Consider the following 15,477-nt stretch of genomic DNA (forward strand, 5'->3'; position numbering starts at 1 on the left):
TCAGCAGGACCAGTGCTACCATGTAGCCCATCGCAGTGGGTTCTCCAAATGGTAGAGGTAAACAAAGAGGAGAAACTCCATACTCACTCCCAGTGAGGAGTGGCATCACTGCAATGATTAGTGCCAACACAAAGCAAAAGAAAACGGCAATTTTTACATTACCAAAGGAGGATTTTGTTTCAAACTTTGTAGTGTGCTTTACAGAGAATGCACGCTCCAGTGCAGCCAGGGTGAGGAGGAAAATGGAAGCCTCTGAAGCAAAAATGGAGAGAAAGCCAGTTATTTGGCAACCAATTCCACTTTCCCATTGTGCTCCATACTGAGCAAAGCTGCCAAAAGTGGATGCATCCACGCTGGCCAGTACTCCACTGGCCAGACCCATCAATGCATTTACAATAGCTATTAAACCAATCAAAACTTTTATGGAGGATATATACAATGGAGATCTGAAAACTGTAGCAGACACCAGTGCATTGCAAACAAAGGTCAAACCCACTATAGTCCACACTCCAATTCTGATCAGCCAGCTACCAAAGAGATGGTCACATGGTTTGAAGGGACCTGAAATGACAAAATGAAGAGGACAAGGGAAACACCTGTAAATTTAAAAATAATGTTGTGCTTTCTAAGACATTAAATTTCATGCTTCTTCCAAATTCACAGCACAGCCAAGCAGTGAATTTCAGTCCAAAAGGGGAGCTGGAAATTTGCTTTTCCTTTGGAGTAACTCAAGAACTTGACAACATGCTGCTGCTCATATGGATGTTGCATTACTGGAGATCACGAGTCTTTGTCCCTCAGCTCAAAGAGTCTATGGGTTTCTTTTTTCCCTAGTGGTACAACTGCAAGACAAATATCCAGTCTGTAGTTTCAAGAAATGCTGTGATGTTTGCCAGTGTGTGAAAATAAGCTGAAAAAGATACCTCTCACTAAACTAGGACAGGTTGCTAATGAGTCCTGGTGAAGTGTGACATACTGGATATGGACAGATGCACTTTGGGTATTTGTCATTACACAGACCAAGAAAATTGAGGCTGTCTTTGCATTTGGAAGTGCTGCCTTTTTCGAGCGGCTTCTCATGAACCACTGCTGAAATCAGGGCCTTATGCTTGAAGCCTGTGGTGTAGTCTCATAGAACTGAGGTGAATATGCTGTATGGTTGAAGCTGAATGCTCTGCAGGCTGAGAAATGTTCTTTATCATGCTCTCTCAAAGCAAGCCCTTCACAGTGTCTGTGATTCTCAATGGATACACAAACCTCGAAGCCAAGACGCGCTTCACGTGACTGCAACTGTTGCTATCCAGTAGGCATAAGCATCTATTGTGCCAGTTTGTAAGTTTTCTAAGATACCATTTGAAAGATCAGCATGGAAGCTAAATTTTCTCTTGAGTCTCATGATAACTCAGCTTGAAGGCAGGAACGTTTTTATGACATACATAGGAGAATATGTACTGGTCAAATGGTACTAAATGTTTATGCTTCCTCCCTTTTTGATTCCTCTTTACTTAACTTCTATAAAATGTATTATTATTTGCTGTTAGAGGACCTACCTGAGGACTGGCAAAACTTCTGTTACACTCATAATTGAATTTAGTAGCTGAATACTTTTCTGGACTTAAATGCAAAATGTTATATTATTGCGCACTGTATCTGTATTAAACTCATCAAATTACTGCAAAACATCATGTCCTCCCTAGTATCAGATTCAGAGTTTGTTCTGCATCTAGAATATCTGGTAATACTGTGCTTGGGTTCCTATCTGGATGGCAATTTCATACCTGGAGAAGGTGAGCATTGCACTGAATGATGAGCTTTCAAATCTTCTTCAAAGTCAAGAAAAAAATCTTCAAAGTCACGCTCATCTGTTGGGGAGAAAATACCCAGATTTGATACAGCAGTTTTTAGGAAAACTTCTTCAGCACAAATTGCAAAAACATCTGTGGTATTTAAGGCCTGGTCTTGTCCCTTTGCCTGCCAAACTGTGAGCAGAAGCAGACATATGCCTACTTGGTTTTGAATTACTGTACTCAGTATTATTTTAAAAATTGGCACCATGTTGTGGTTTTGGGCCCAACACGACAACAAAGAACAGCCCCATGGCTGCTCACTCAGCTGCCCCCCTCACACACTCTGGATGAGGAGGACAAAGCTCCTGGGTCGAGACAAAGGACAAGGAGAGTTCTTCACCAATTAAGGTCCCTGGCAAAACAGACTCAACTTGGGGAAAACAAAATACTTTAATTTCACACTAATCAAACACACAGACAACACACAGAGCAGGGCTTGCATATGTTACCCCACCCCTCCCTTCTTCCTGGGCCCAAATCACTTTGTTCCCGGTTTCTCTCCCTCCTTCCCACATTATTTTGATGGAAAGATAAGTGAGTGAGATTTTTGAAAGGCAGACCTGAAACGAGTTTTCTAAGCACAGGAATGCTTGATTAACACACTATTGGGTTAGAGAGAGGGAGAGGCTCACTCTGTGACTGTAAAAGAGTACAGGATTTGTTTAACATCACAGGCCACTCACAGCCTTCAAGTAGGTTCCAAAGCCAAAGATGATGATTACCTTGAATTTGCAACAACCCAGCATCCTTCTTGTGAAAATCGTCAATGCTGCTATTGTCATCTTTGTTCCACTGGCTGGAGATTTTGTAGTGGCTTTCACAAGCTCCAAAGGCACAGCACTGATAAGCATAAGGCATTTCCATGACCCTGTAGAAGAATAAGGAAGCATGCCACACTGGTTTAGTACCAGAGTTACTGGGTTGTGCTGCTCCTCTACTGCTAGCACAAAGGTGCTTTTTTAAATAACCATGACTGAAAGTAAAAATATCTATGGGTAAAAATCAGCCAGACTAATACTAAATGAAGACTCATAAATACAATTCCACATCAGAAATGCAGATGTTTTCTAGGCTAATTTTAGTAAAGGCACAATGAAATTTTCTTACGCATTTGGAATATGGAAGTGGGAAATCTGTGAGTTGTTGAGTGAACTTTACTTGTAGAGTTGTATTTCTATTTTAGAATTTTGCATAATTTTAACACGTAACAAGTTTCTCCATGTTGCTTTCTTAATGGCTTCTTTTAACAAAGCAGGTCCAAAGATTACAACTGCATCTACCTGCCTAACAGGGAAAATTAAATCATCAGTTCCCAAATGGGATTTCTCCAGTTTGGGGAGAATGAGATTTTTTGGAATTCAAAGTTTATCCACCTCTTTCCAGATCCACCTCTTTTCATAGTAAGATGGCAAAAAGGAGATGGTTATTTGTGCACAGATCAAGGAAGCAGTGTTCTAAACCAAAAGGTGAATGGATCAGAAATGCAGTGTGTGTGAAAACAAATGCCACTGAGGAAAATATTTTCTTAATTGTCTTAGAAATGAGCTTGGCCATTGCAGGACAATGGATGCTCATTCCTAGCTCTTTTAACATCAGTGGTATTCCTACCACATAACTGGGTATAGGTCAGTGAGTTTCAATGATTTTAGAGGGTTTATTTTGTCAGAAAATGGCTCATTTCTGGTATGTTTCAAATCTAATTCCTTTGGGGATATGCAAATTCTGGGGTAGCATGGAAGAACTACATCACTCAAGTTCAATAGACTACTATTTCTATTCCTTAGATTTTATGCTCTGGAAGTAGAGATATTTAATTTGCACAGCTGGCAAATAGTACAGAGTAAAACCTAACAATTCACGTTAATTCCAAAAACCCAATAAACCAAAAAAATACAATGACAAAGAGGTGATTAGAAGTTATTCTGACTTAAAAGGAATAAAATAGAACTATATCCTCCTATCAGATTACTTTCAACAGGTTAATCATGTGAATTAACATAATGAGCATTCCAAGCAACCTCTAACCCCCTGGGAAATCTGCAAAGAAATCAATCTGAATCAGGCCCAGTGCCAATAGGACTTAAACTTGTGTGCTAGCCAAAAGCTTGATACAAAGGGGAACAAACAGATCCCTAAGCTCTACAGTGATTTTTTAATTAGTGCCTTTTGGGGCATTTAGACTCGAGATACTTACATTTCTGCTGGGAATTAGCAACAATAATCTGTACCCTCGTACACAGTACAAAAGGCTACATAATGTATTTTTAAGGTACTCAATAATAATTCAAGCTAAACAAGATCCAACTATAAAGCAACCTCATGCCAGCAGATTTAAATCTTTAATTTCCAACCCATTTCTGTGCGTGCCCTCATTTAAAAGTAGGAGATTATCTTGATTAAACAATTTTGAACACATTTCCCAGAAGCCTTTCTTAAATAAACTATTATTAAAGCCATGGATTACTAGATTAACTCATAGCTAGTCACCTGGGCTAAAAAAAAATTGTAATCCACAACCAGAAACACCCTTTTTCTGAAAAAAAATTCCTCACTAAACCAAACAAAAAATCTTATCAAAAGAAACACTGACAGTTCCACAAGGTGATCACTGCAATTTGTGGCTTCAGATCTTTTTGGAGACATTGATACAGCTGGGGAATTGAAACGCTAGTGGACATTTTAGGCTCAAGGGACTAACTACATGTATCCAAACAGCTCTATGTGCTTAATAATGACAGATTTCCACATGCTGTTGGGCTTCTACTAGCCTGCCAGCCTGTAATGCACTGGAGATGTGGACCTCTCACATTGTCCTGGTTCACTGCTTCAATGAAGTAGCCAAAAAACCCCACTGCTTTTCAATTATCTTTAAAGAGCAAGACTCATATTTCTTACCCTCTCTGTAGGCCGCAACTGCACAGAATGGGCTCTGTGGACTGGGACCCAGACCACAGAGGACAATGCAGACTTTGCAGTGCAGGGAAATTAGTATCAGCTCTTTGTGGTGACAGAGGAATTTCTTTCTTGCAAAAGCTACTTTTAACAACAACAACAAAAAGGCAGCATCTCTCAGCTGCACAGTGCTGGAAGCAGTCCTTTTTATGGCTGCTGCTTATTTGATGTGGGTAATTAGATTTGGACTTTGTCAAATTAAATTATTTTAGAAACCCTGGCTGAATTTATTTTTATACACTGCTTATCTTACTGATGGTATCTATCTCCTTGATATTTTTATTTATTTATTTTTTTCTTTAGATTAAGCAGCAGAGAAGGCAAGGTTGTTTTCCACCTGACAAAGGTGTGAGGTTGACGGTGAATGGGAAGGCACAGTTATGATGGATGGAGCAAATCACTGAGGGCTTTACAGTGCTGAATCAAAGCATTAGATAAAGAAGGAAGGAGTGGCTGGCAGCCTGACATTACTTCCTCATAGCTTGCCATATCAGGCTGGGCTCAGGTCTGCAGAGTGTGCTTGTACCATCGCTGGAGGTGGGGCAGAGGATGCTCAGCTTTTTGATGTGTCTGTGTATTGAACAGCCATGACCCACTTAGATGATCAGGAAGCTTTTATTCAGGAATTTGTTATTAATGTTGTAACCACTGTCTTGTTCTGACAATTACAAAGAGTGAAATTTCATTTTGGTTTAGATCTCTGTTCAAGTTTGGTGCTTCATGCAGTGATTCTGTGTGAAGTCCTGGCTTCATTTTTATCCATGGTGAAAGTCCTGCAGACTCCAGGTGAGGATTTTACCCCGTTATCTCCTGACTGGATACAATTTGTTCTTACAGATGTTAAACAGCTCTTGGTATATTAATCATACTTTTCATACCTTTTTTTTAAGACCCAAGCTACTGCCTGACAGATTCTTGTTAACTGCTTACCCAGACTTAATACACTGTAGTTGTATTTGAGCAATGTACATAACTTTCCTTTTGGAAAAAAAATAGTATAAAGTATAATTTTGATAAAAGAATTAAAAAGATGTTGGTTGTACATAATTCAGTTGAATAGTGGATTATTCTAGGACTATTGCAGCACCTCATGCTTCTAGGTCTTGGTATATACATCACTATATATCTGCTTGGTTGGAGTAAACAATTTTCTTATATTCACATTCTTTTAAAGAACCTTCAGGTATTTTAGGATTGTCACCTGTCTCAACACGTGGGCAAAATGAGTGAAGGAAGAAAAACTATGGCAGAAGCCCAGTCTCAACCATTCACAATTTCTTCTGGTACTTGCTTCTTGACCTCTGAGACCCATCTGAAGGTCTCTGGTGTAAGAGAGGAGTACGGCCTCTAGTACTTTGAATGTTTGTTACAGAGTAGATTTCCACACTGTGATGAAGTCACTGCCCAAACTCGTCTGTGTCAAACTATAAATATTTGGCTTATTAAGTCTCTTAAGGCATTGTTTCCTAACCTTGGAACCATTTTTTGCAGCTCTTCCCTCTGTTTCTATTAACATGCCATCACATAGGTGTTCTAGTATGGATCCCTCCAGTGCTGTGCACAGAGGTTTAATCACCTCCGCACTTCTACTCATGGTTCTTATTGATAGCTCCAAACACTCCAGCCCTTTTAATCAGTGATAATGTCTCCTTGAATTGTCTGCCTGCTAAGACTCATGAGACCTTTCCACCTCAAAATGCAAATACAGTGAGCAGAGAACTGCTTGAGCAGTTGAGTCACCCCGGAGGTATTTAAAAGAAGTGCAGATACAGTGTTAGGGACGTGGTTTAGTGGTGGACTGTCTGGTGCTAGGTTAACAGTTGGAACTGATGATCTTAAAGGTCTTTTTCAACCAAAATGATTCTGTAAGGATGGAGTCTCCATCCTTGGAGATATTCAAAAGCTTTCTGGACATGGTTTCGGACAACTGGCTCCAGGCGACCCTGCTTGAGCAGAGGGTGATGACAAGACACCCTCCAGAGGTGCCTTCCAACCTCAAGCATATGGTGATTCTGTAACTATGTGCACACTGTTTAATTGTTTCAAATTTTATAATATCAAACCTTTTACAGTGAAACATAGAAAAAAATACGCTGCACTTGGCATCCTCTAATTAAAAGAAAAAAACCAAGGGAGAATTAGTGGACACTCCCAAATACCCAGATGTCAGAGGCAAGACTCTCCTTACTGTGATTTCTCTATGGTCATCCAGTGAATGGAAGAGCTGAAAATGATCTCTAGAGAATATTTCCTTCCTGTACCACAAAGCATCCAGCAGAAAATGACTAGCATAAAAATTGTTAGCAATAATGGCAAAGCATCATCTCAATCATAATCATAAGATTACAGAAAAACACGTTCAAACAAAAGAGGCCAAATATTTTGGAACTTCTTCCCTTGATATTTGCTGTGTTCTCGTTAAATACAATGGAAGTTTTGTAAGCACAGTCTAGCAAAAGAAGGGCCTATCACTAAGCTTCAAGCAATATTGTTTTAACAGCTTTTGAAACGTATCACCAGGAAGCAGATGTGGCTCCTACTAAGCAAGTTCTGGGGTTAATATTTCAAAACCCTTCATAGTTTCTTCAGTTAAAAGTGAGCATAATAAAAGAAGTCTATCATTTTTATCATATTTGCTTTAGTTTTAACAGCACAGATCAAAGACTGACAATACGAAGTAACGCACTACACACTGACACACCTTCCATTGCACATGAACACAAATGTGGCTTATTAGTTTTAATGATATACTCACTTGAGTTCTGGAAAATTTTCAGATGATATCAAACTTTGTAGGGCATGATTTCCTGTTAATTTTAAATGAGTTAAACCATGTAGCCCCGTCACAGGAAAAGAGGACAAAAGGTTGGATGACACATCCCTGCATAACAGCAAATAAAAATCAGCTTACAGGCTTTCATTATTTTTTTTTTTCTTCAGCACTAGAAGTGTCATGTTGGAAAAACAGGTTAGAATTTTCTGATTCAAGCAAAAATGTCTGCACTAAAGAGAGGCCCCAGTCAGCAGAGCAAAGCTGCAGCACCATGCCAGGGGTACACGTCTATGTGCCTAGCAGAAAGCTAACAGTAATGCCCAGCAGTTACCTAAGTCTCTGTTGCCAAATTTTGACTCCAAACTTCTATAGTGCTGCTTCTGAGACTAGAGAATGAATTGAAAATCTGTTCAATAGAAGGGAGCCAGTACCAGAAGAGCTTTCCACAATTGAAGGGATTCAGTGGGATGCTAGAGAGCATTGGCTGCCCTGAAAGCTCCCCAGGGAGCAGGTTGGGTGCATGGGGAAGACGTGTCCTTCAGGAGAAGAGACGACAGGGCTGGAGCAGATGAAGGTAACAGTTCTAAGCTGAGGTTTGTCTGAGGAGCTGAACAAAGACACCACAGAGCATGGATATATAACAGGGAAAGTAAAAAAAGTGAATGAAAAATTGACTGTGATCAAGGAGAAATGGTAAAGCAATTGAAGAGGGGGAAGTCCAGAGGTATTCTACTCTCTATTTCTCCCTCTCTCATTTATTCTGTAAGTCTTTTCAGTCCTCTTCACAATTACCTATACTGCAATACTTATGATGGTCAACAGTCAAGAAGGAAGACAGGGAATCTGATGCTGCTGAAATGCTTTTACGCCCAAGGGTTTACAGTAAAGTCTCTTGGACTATCTACTGAAATCTAGGGGGCTAGACATGACATATATTCATGGTCTTCTACTTTTCCTGGTTTAGACTGTTTGTGTGTGTGTGTCCTCCTGCTCACAACATAGTGGAATAAAAAAGGTGACATTCTGCTGCTACTGCAGTAGCAAAAATGACCATTGATTGCAGTCAGACCAGGGTTGCAGACTAATATTTCAGAAAACACTGGTACTCAGTGTTGCTCTCTGTGTGTGTAGGTGTGTTAAAGGGCTTTACCTTTAACCCTCCCTGACTGTTCTGTGCTATTGATCAAAGCTACCAATTTACTGCTGGCAGCATGATGCTCCCTCGCCCCTTCTTCTGCAGTAAAATCCTGAGAAGGGCACCCAGAAAGGGATGCCATAGGTAATACTCTCTTTATGGACATTTTCCAGTGCGCAATTTCTGAGGGGAGGCTTTCCAGATCAACAGAAAGCAATGCCCTTTCCAATTTTAGGTTTCCCAGCAGCTACTGGATTATCTGTGAGCAGATGCCCATCAATATGTCTTTGTGAAAACCATGGAGCAAGGACGACTCCAAAGTAATTTTCTTTCACATCTTTCCCATACATCCAATGCCTCAGAGATACACCTTAGTGGCATTACAATGACAGCAGGAAACAGGGAAAAGTTAGTAAGGACTGAGAAGTACTTGTGAACAAGGCATGCAAGATTGGATTGCTGATGTTTTGACCACAAACTACTCTGGCTGAAGTTACTAAAGAAGAAAAAATATCCCATCGAATGAGGAACAATGAAATAAAGATGCTTACTGGAAAAAATGTTTCTTATTTAATTTTGAATCCAATTCTTTAGTCCTGATATAAAACAGGCAATATTCCCCCACTGCTAAAAGACACTAAACTGCAAACAAATTGAATGAAGAAAGGCAGATACATTGATATGCTTCATGGACTCCAAATCACTCTAATTACACAGTGTTATATGCAGCTTTGCCATAATACCTATAGGAGGTGAACTACAAGAAAGCAGGCATTTAAATATGGATTCAACAGATGAGAAGATTAGAATAGAGAAAGTGTCAATTTCTGCTGAGTGGGGCACGAAGTTATTAATTTTTTGTATGCTCTTTCAAGAAAAATGTGACAATTTGAATACAGAAGATATACAAATACTTACAGTTTGATCAGAGATGGTAAAGAGGAGAAGGCATTGGGGTGAATAATTTTAATTTTGTTCCAAGCTAAATCCCTACAAGAAAAGTGAGTGGAAAATTACATACCCAGTGAGTGAATATGGAAGTTTTCATACACTTGATTAGGAGGCCTAAATATAAAAGAGGTATTAATTACATGCAAATATTTTAAAAGTTTCTGCATAGCTCATACTGAAAAATCTTTTTCCAGTTTTTAAATTATGTTAGTCAGTTCATGATGTTAGTTATTAAACTGACAACTTCCTCTTAGAACTTCTTAATGCCTTCTGCAGTCTGACACAGTTATTTTCAGTCTGCTTCACAGTTTCCCAAGAGAGAAGAGAGAAGGGTGGGGTATATGGACTACTTTTAAGGGGTCCTCATGATGTGACCAAGAAGAACAAATCCATTGTCATTAGGCTTAACTTCCTAATCTCAATCTTCACTGCCCTGAAAAAAACCCTGAAAAGAACTCTTAAAAAAATGTATGGGCTTCATCCTACAAAGACTTACACCCATGAGTAAATTTCTTGACAAAATTACTCTGCTATCGTACGTGTCTGAGTGAAAACTATAAACTGACACGCGGTTAGAATCTATTTCTTACTACACTGTTCTCTATAAATAAGATTTTATGCTCTCTAGAGCTGATTATTACATGAACCTGCCAACAGATACTAACTCTGGCTCAGTATCTCTCTCAGGAGAGAGCAGAATAGAACAGAACAGTTCAGCTGGAAGGGACCCATGACGATCACCTTTTCCAAATGAGAAACATTTAAAAGGAACAGCTTTTATAGCTGTAAGTTTACAACTTTGAATTAGTTGCTGCAGATGCTACACTTCACATTGCATGTTCTGCTTTCACAGTTATGACCTGATGGGTGAAAGATCAAAGAAAAGCAAAAACAAGCTTGTTTTGGGGCAGACAGTGTATGCTGCATGTTTTTGAGAACCCGGGTGAATAGCTGTTAGGGCTGTACTCACAGAGACCGAAGAGCAGCCAGCTGCCGAAACGTGTCTGCTTTGATTTCACCAATTTCATTGTGATGCAAGTCACTGAAATAGCAAAAAAGAATCTCCTCAGTTTCAAAGTCACTTGGAGAGCACTTTGGGGTGTTTTGTATTGTTTTTATGATCCACTTGAATATAGCATAAGGGTATGTATTTAGGATACGTCAAATTGGCCAGCAATAAGCAAGGTGATGACGCTCAAACAGATTTGTCTATAGATGCCTCTTCTTAGACTTTTTAGGATGGTTTGACACTCACATTTTTTGGAGTCTTTTACATGCAGTAAAACAGGGTAAATCTTCCAGCAGGTTGTAAGACAGATCCCTGTAACACACAAGAAAAGATTAATATCAAAGTAACATTAAAAGATCTTTCATTGTCCACTTTCATGCTCAATTTAAAATAACTTGTTTTTATCCACACTCACAGAAGACCAAAAACATTAAAACTCAGTTACTATCCCCCATCTGTCAGATTTTGATTTCTAACTGAGGAGGAGATAGGAGAGGAAAAGTCAAGATGTATTAACTCCATAACCTATGTCTGCAAATTCCTTGCATTGCCTGAAGATTTCCCGCCTGAAGTGCAGACTTCTCTTGAGTGTTTTTCAGTAATTATATTGGCCATCTGCTCATAGGGAATATCAGATTTGCATCACAGACTTCATAAAGTTTACATTGTGACAAATATTTAAACCATTAAAAATAATCTACTAAACATATATACTAATTTTTTTTTTTTTCAGAAAAGATGCTGTATTTTTCTGGTAATAATCATAATGAACTGTAATCAGCTGTCCATTCTGCACTTTTAATTCAGCAGTATTGCCTCTGATTCTTAGACTGTTGCATCTTATAACTGAGGGGAGCAGTTAAAAAAATATTGGAACTGACTTTGAAATCAATCACTACATGGAAGAAAGAAACCTTAAAAAGACTTGAGCCAAAACACAACAAATTACAGAATAACTGAAACATCTGGATTGATTTATAGTATAATATAACTAATGAAAAACAAGCACAGGCAATTTGCAGAAATTGGAGGGAAAAAAAACACCCAGGAATCAAACACCCACCCCCACCACCCAACAGTCTCATCCTATACACACATCTTGCTCAGGGAAAACTGAATGGGAAATTTGCTTGTGAAAAGAATACGCAAAAAAAGCTTATGCTTATAACTAGGAAAAATGTAATCTTCCATAGTTATCCAATATTGTCACGTAAAAGAGCAATCCCGTTTTAGTCCTGTTTCAAATTCTTTCACTGGTTGACATCCACCCATTTACACCCTTGGTAAAATTTTATTTTCATTGTTACTATTCCATCAGGGGCATTTGGAATATTTTATATTTGATTTGTGGAAGTGGTGCATTGTGTGTTTTTTCAAGCTATTCCACTCTGCTTTTATTATGTGCTAAGGTGACCATCAATATAGGTATATATTTTATTACAGCAGGGAAGATTACGGCCTCTGTTTTTGTATTTTTCACAGATACTCTGTGGTCCAAATCAGACAGGACAAAGAAGAATTCAAATGAGCTGGAAGCTTTTAGGGCAAGGTAAAATATGTTTGGTATGTCTGGTGGACTGTGGCTACTCTGTGATGCACAGTTTTTTGACTTTAGTCTTCTTAAAAGTGTGTGATCAGCTTGAATTCTGTACAGACTGACATTTCCTCTTCACATACTGAAAAAAAAAAATCCCAAACAAAACTGAAACCCTTCTCCCCTCAGTTTCTGTTAGAGCTTCAGGAATTTTTTTACTTTTTTATTTTTAAGGATTTTTCCCCACTTTGTTTATACACGAGGCTCTTGGCACCAGTAGAGGGCAATTGGCTTTGCTTCCCACGTGGAGGTGCATACCCAGTTGTGCTGAGGGGCATCTCTAGGACTGCTGGGACCCTGTTCTCACATACCCTTTTGCTGCAGGTGTGCAGACACCTAGGAAGCCTCCATGTACATTAATAAACATCTGGAAGTACTAGTGGCTAGGTAGGATGCCCAAATTGTCTTTTATAGCTGTGTTTGCACTTGTAGTGTTTATGCATGTATCTGAGCCAGGAAGCCCTTTCAAGGTCACAGGCTCCAGGTCATTTGTGGGGTTCAGCACACTGTTATACTTGATGGCCCAGGCAAAATGAATGGGCAAACCTAAATTTGTGCTTGGCAGGCTGGTTCCAATCTCATGGGATTGGGGAAAGAGCAGCTTTGAGTATATACAATTGTTGTCAAATTGATTCCTTATCCTTTTAAGTTTCAGCTCTAATAATACAGGATGAAATTTCCAATGGACAGTCCTACTCTACTATGAACTGTACAGGTTTTTAATGACTATAGTGTTTATTTGCCTTCTGTCGTGAGATTATTTATGGGTTTTGAATAATACAGGACATAGTTAAACTTAATTCTGTGTGCAGACTTTCTCTGGCAACAGACTGCTTCTGTCTTTTTATCATTCTGGAAATGATTATATTGAGTCCATCAACTAAAACTTAATTTTTTCAGGAAATGTTCATGACATCCACACTGGTATTCAAATAATGTGTAATAATTAATGCTATTTCAATGCTGGCCAGAGAACTAATACCAAATACATTCCTAGTGATGTAATACATAGAGGAAAGTGCTGTTGGCTCATTCTCAAAGAAGCGGACACAGTGATTACTTTTGTTAGTGATTAAGCAAACTCCAAGAAAACCTCCAAGCTAAAATAATATTGGATATTTAGTACACAAACTATGCCCCAACTATGCCAGGGAATAGTCTATTAAAAATTCAGTCAGCTACTTCTGTCTGGTTGGAAAAGAAACTAAAAGAGGAGTATAAACAGGACTCAAAACTGCACTCCTTACTCAAGTTATATTTTCCCTTTACTTCACTGAATCAACTGCCCCAGTGAGGAAACAAACCCCAGTGTAGGAGAGACAGAATGAATGTAAACAAAGTAATTCTGTTGTTCTTTAAGTGAAATCAAGAATCATTTTACTCTTTCCTGAAAATATGCAAAGCAATTATCTTTTTCAGCAACGTATGGGAAATCCTGATTGATAAGAGGGTTGTGAACTTCTTGAGTAACACAGGGGCCTGCTCACTGAGTTGAATTCCTAAGAAGTAACGTGATACACAGAAATAGCAGTAATTGGGTAATTTTGAAATAATAATTATTTAATTTGTCCATTAATCTCTTACATTAATGTAATGTTAATAATCTTACTGAAACGTACAGGACTTGGAGATTAGGTAACTGGTCACAAGCTGATTTGGGGAGAGAGGTGATCTGTGCTCCAGTGAGTGTCCTGTTGAAAGTATTTATAAAAAAAAAAAAAAGAATGAAAAAGAATGCTCTTTAAAGACTACAAAATATTCTTTTTTTAGGACATTCCTTAGAATAAGTCACTATGAAAGTAATAAAAGAAAGCAAAAACATTTCTCTAGCACTTACAAACTCTCCAGACTTGTAGTCCCTGTCAGGTCAGGAAACTCGGTTATCTGTGAAGCACCATTTAAAGTCCTAGAATTTTAAAACATCATTTCAATACAGGTGGTGAGCAACGTGTAGGACAACTTTAATGCTGCGGTCTGTAAAGACTATTAAAATAAAGAAGTAAACACATACAGAGTTCGGAGTTCTGGTAAGTGTTGAAAAGCAGATCTTCCAACAAGATGGATAGGGTTGTCATAAAAATGTCTGTAAAAGGAGATAAAAAGACATTTTACGAAAAATATTTTAAAATATTCTAAATATATTACATGATTATTCTATAAGCAAAAGAGTAAACTCTCTATGATGAATGACAAGCTGTGTGCCTCTGGTTGCTGCAGACGTGCTCCTCTGGGCTTTTCTAACCCATTAATCTATATCCATCAACCACCATTTCAGATTTTGAATATACACGTAGTCATTGTTTTCTTGGTTTTAAAGCCAGAAACCAGGCAAAAAATGCTCCCTCTTCCTCTCTGGTTTGCAAAGATAGAAATCCAAAACTTTGCTATGACCTGAAACAAGTTTAAATTTAGCAGGTGAAGAAGTCAGAACTTCACATACTCAGAAGAAGTTCCCCTGCATTTTTGAAGCCATGATGCTTTTACTCATAGAATAGCATTGCTCAGGTTGCAATTTTCCTTACATTTATTTTACAATTTCTTATTTTGAGGTTTGTCCATTAGATTCATTCTCATGTAAAGCAACTTAGACTTAGACTGGAATCCATCACGAGTAGTTTCCGCTCACTTCTACATAGCCAGTAATGCTAAAAGACTCAGAAGAAAAAGTTCAAATAAAAGGTCAAAGGCCAGAGACCACTGCTCGCTTCCCTGAAACAGGGCATGCAAACTGCCATTCTTTCCACAAAGCTGGAGAGATAGGAACTTGTTTCCTTGTGTAATGATGTGCACTCAGAAAGAGACCAATTTGACAATTAGCGACAAATAAGATACCAAGTTCCATGTTCTCTGACAAGAAGAGCCATTGAAAAGAGTGTTATCACTTACATTGTGATAAGTGACGGATTCCCCACAAATGCACGCTCTGGTATTGACTTGATATTATTGCTGTGAAATCCCCTACAAAAGGAGAAACCGTTTGCACAGTAAGAAAGAAAAAGTGAAGGCACAAGCTTTGTATTCACAATGCACAACAGATTTGTTTGATTGTTTGTTTTAAGTAAGAAAATTGCCTGTATGTAAAGATATGCCCTTGTTTTCTGGAATAAGACAGAACTGAAAAAAAGCTAAAGAAAAGGGAAGCAACATAATACCTGGAATTCTGCACTTTTCTAAATGAACAAAACCATTCAGATGAAGTAAATTGCAAACTGGCAC

At 38.5% G+C, this 15,477-nt stretch overlaps 1 protein-coding gene across 1 annotated transcript in view; it reads right to left on the reverse strand.

Annotated features, from left to right (window-relative positions):
* Nucleotides 1–15,477, reverse strand: part of LGR5 (leucine-rich repeat containing G protein-coupled receptor 5) — a 52,146-nt gene that overhangs the window by 693 nt on the left and 35,976 nt on the right. Inside the window, exons 7-17 of the mRNA XM_009997717.1 lie at nt 15,148–15,219; nt 14,273–14,344; nt 14,099–14,167; nt 13,881–13,952; nt 10,914–10,979; nt 10,629–10,700; nt 9,626–9,697; nt 7,555–7,680; nt 2,570–2,715; nt 1,779–1,862; nt 6–561 (exon numbers count right to left, since the gene is read on the reverse strand). Of these exons, the coding sequence (XP_009996019.1) occupies nt 6–561; nt 1,779–1,862; nt 2,570–2,715; nt 7,555–7,680; nt 9,626–9,697; nt 10,629–10,700; nt 10,914–10,979; nt 13,881–13,952; nt 14,099–14,167; nt 14,273–14,344; nt 15,148–15,219 (1,407 nt within the window). The remainder of the gene's footprint in view (nt 1–5; nt 562–1,778; nt 1,863–2,569; nt 2,716–7,554; nt 7,681–9,625; nt 9,698–10,628; nt 10,701–10,913; nt 10,980–13,880; nt 13,953–14,098; nt 14,168–14,272; nt 14,345–15,147; nt 15,220–15,477) is intronic.

This window comes from Chaetura pelagica, unplaced genomic scaffold (assembly GCF_000747805.2).
Source record: "Chaetura pelagica isolate M959 unplaced genomic scaffold, ChaPel_1.0 scaffold314, whole genome shotgun sequence".
Lineage (NCBI taxonomy): Eukaryota > Metazoa > Chordata > Aves > Apodiformes > Apodidae > Chaetura > Chaetura pelagica.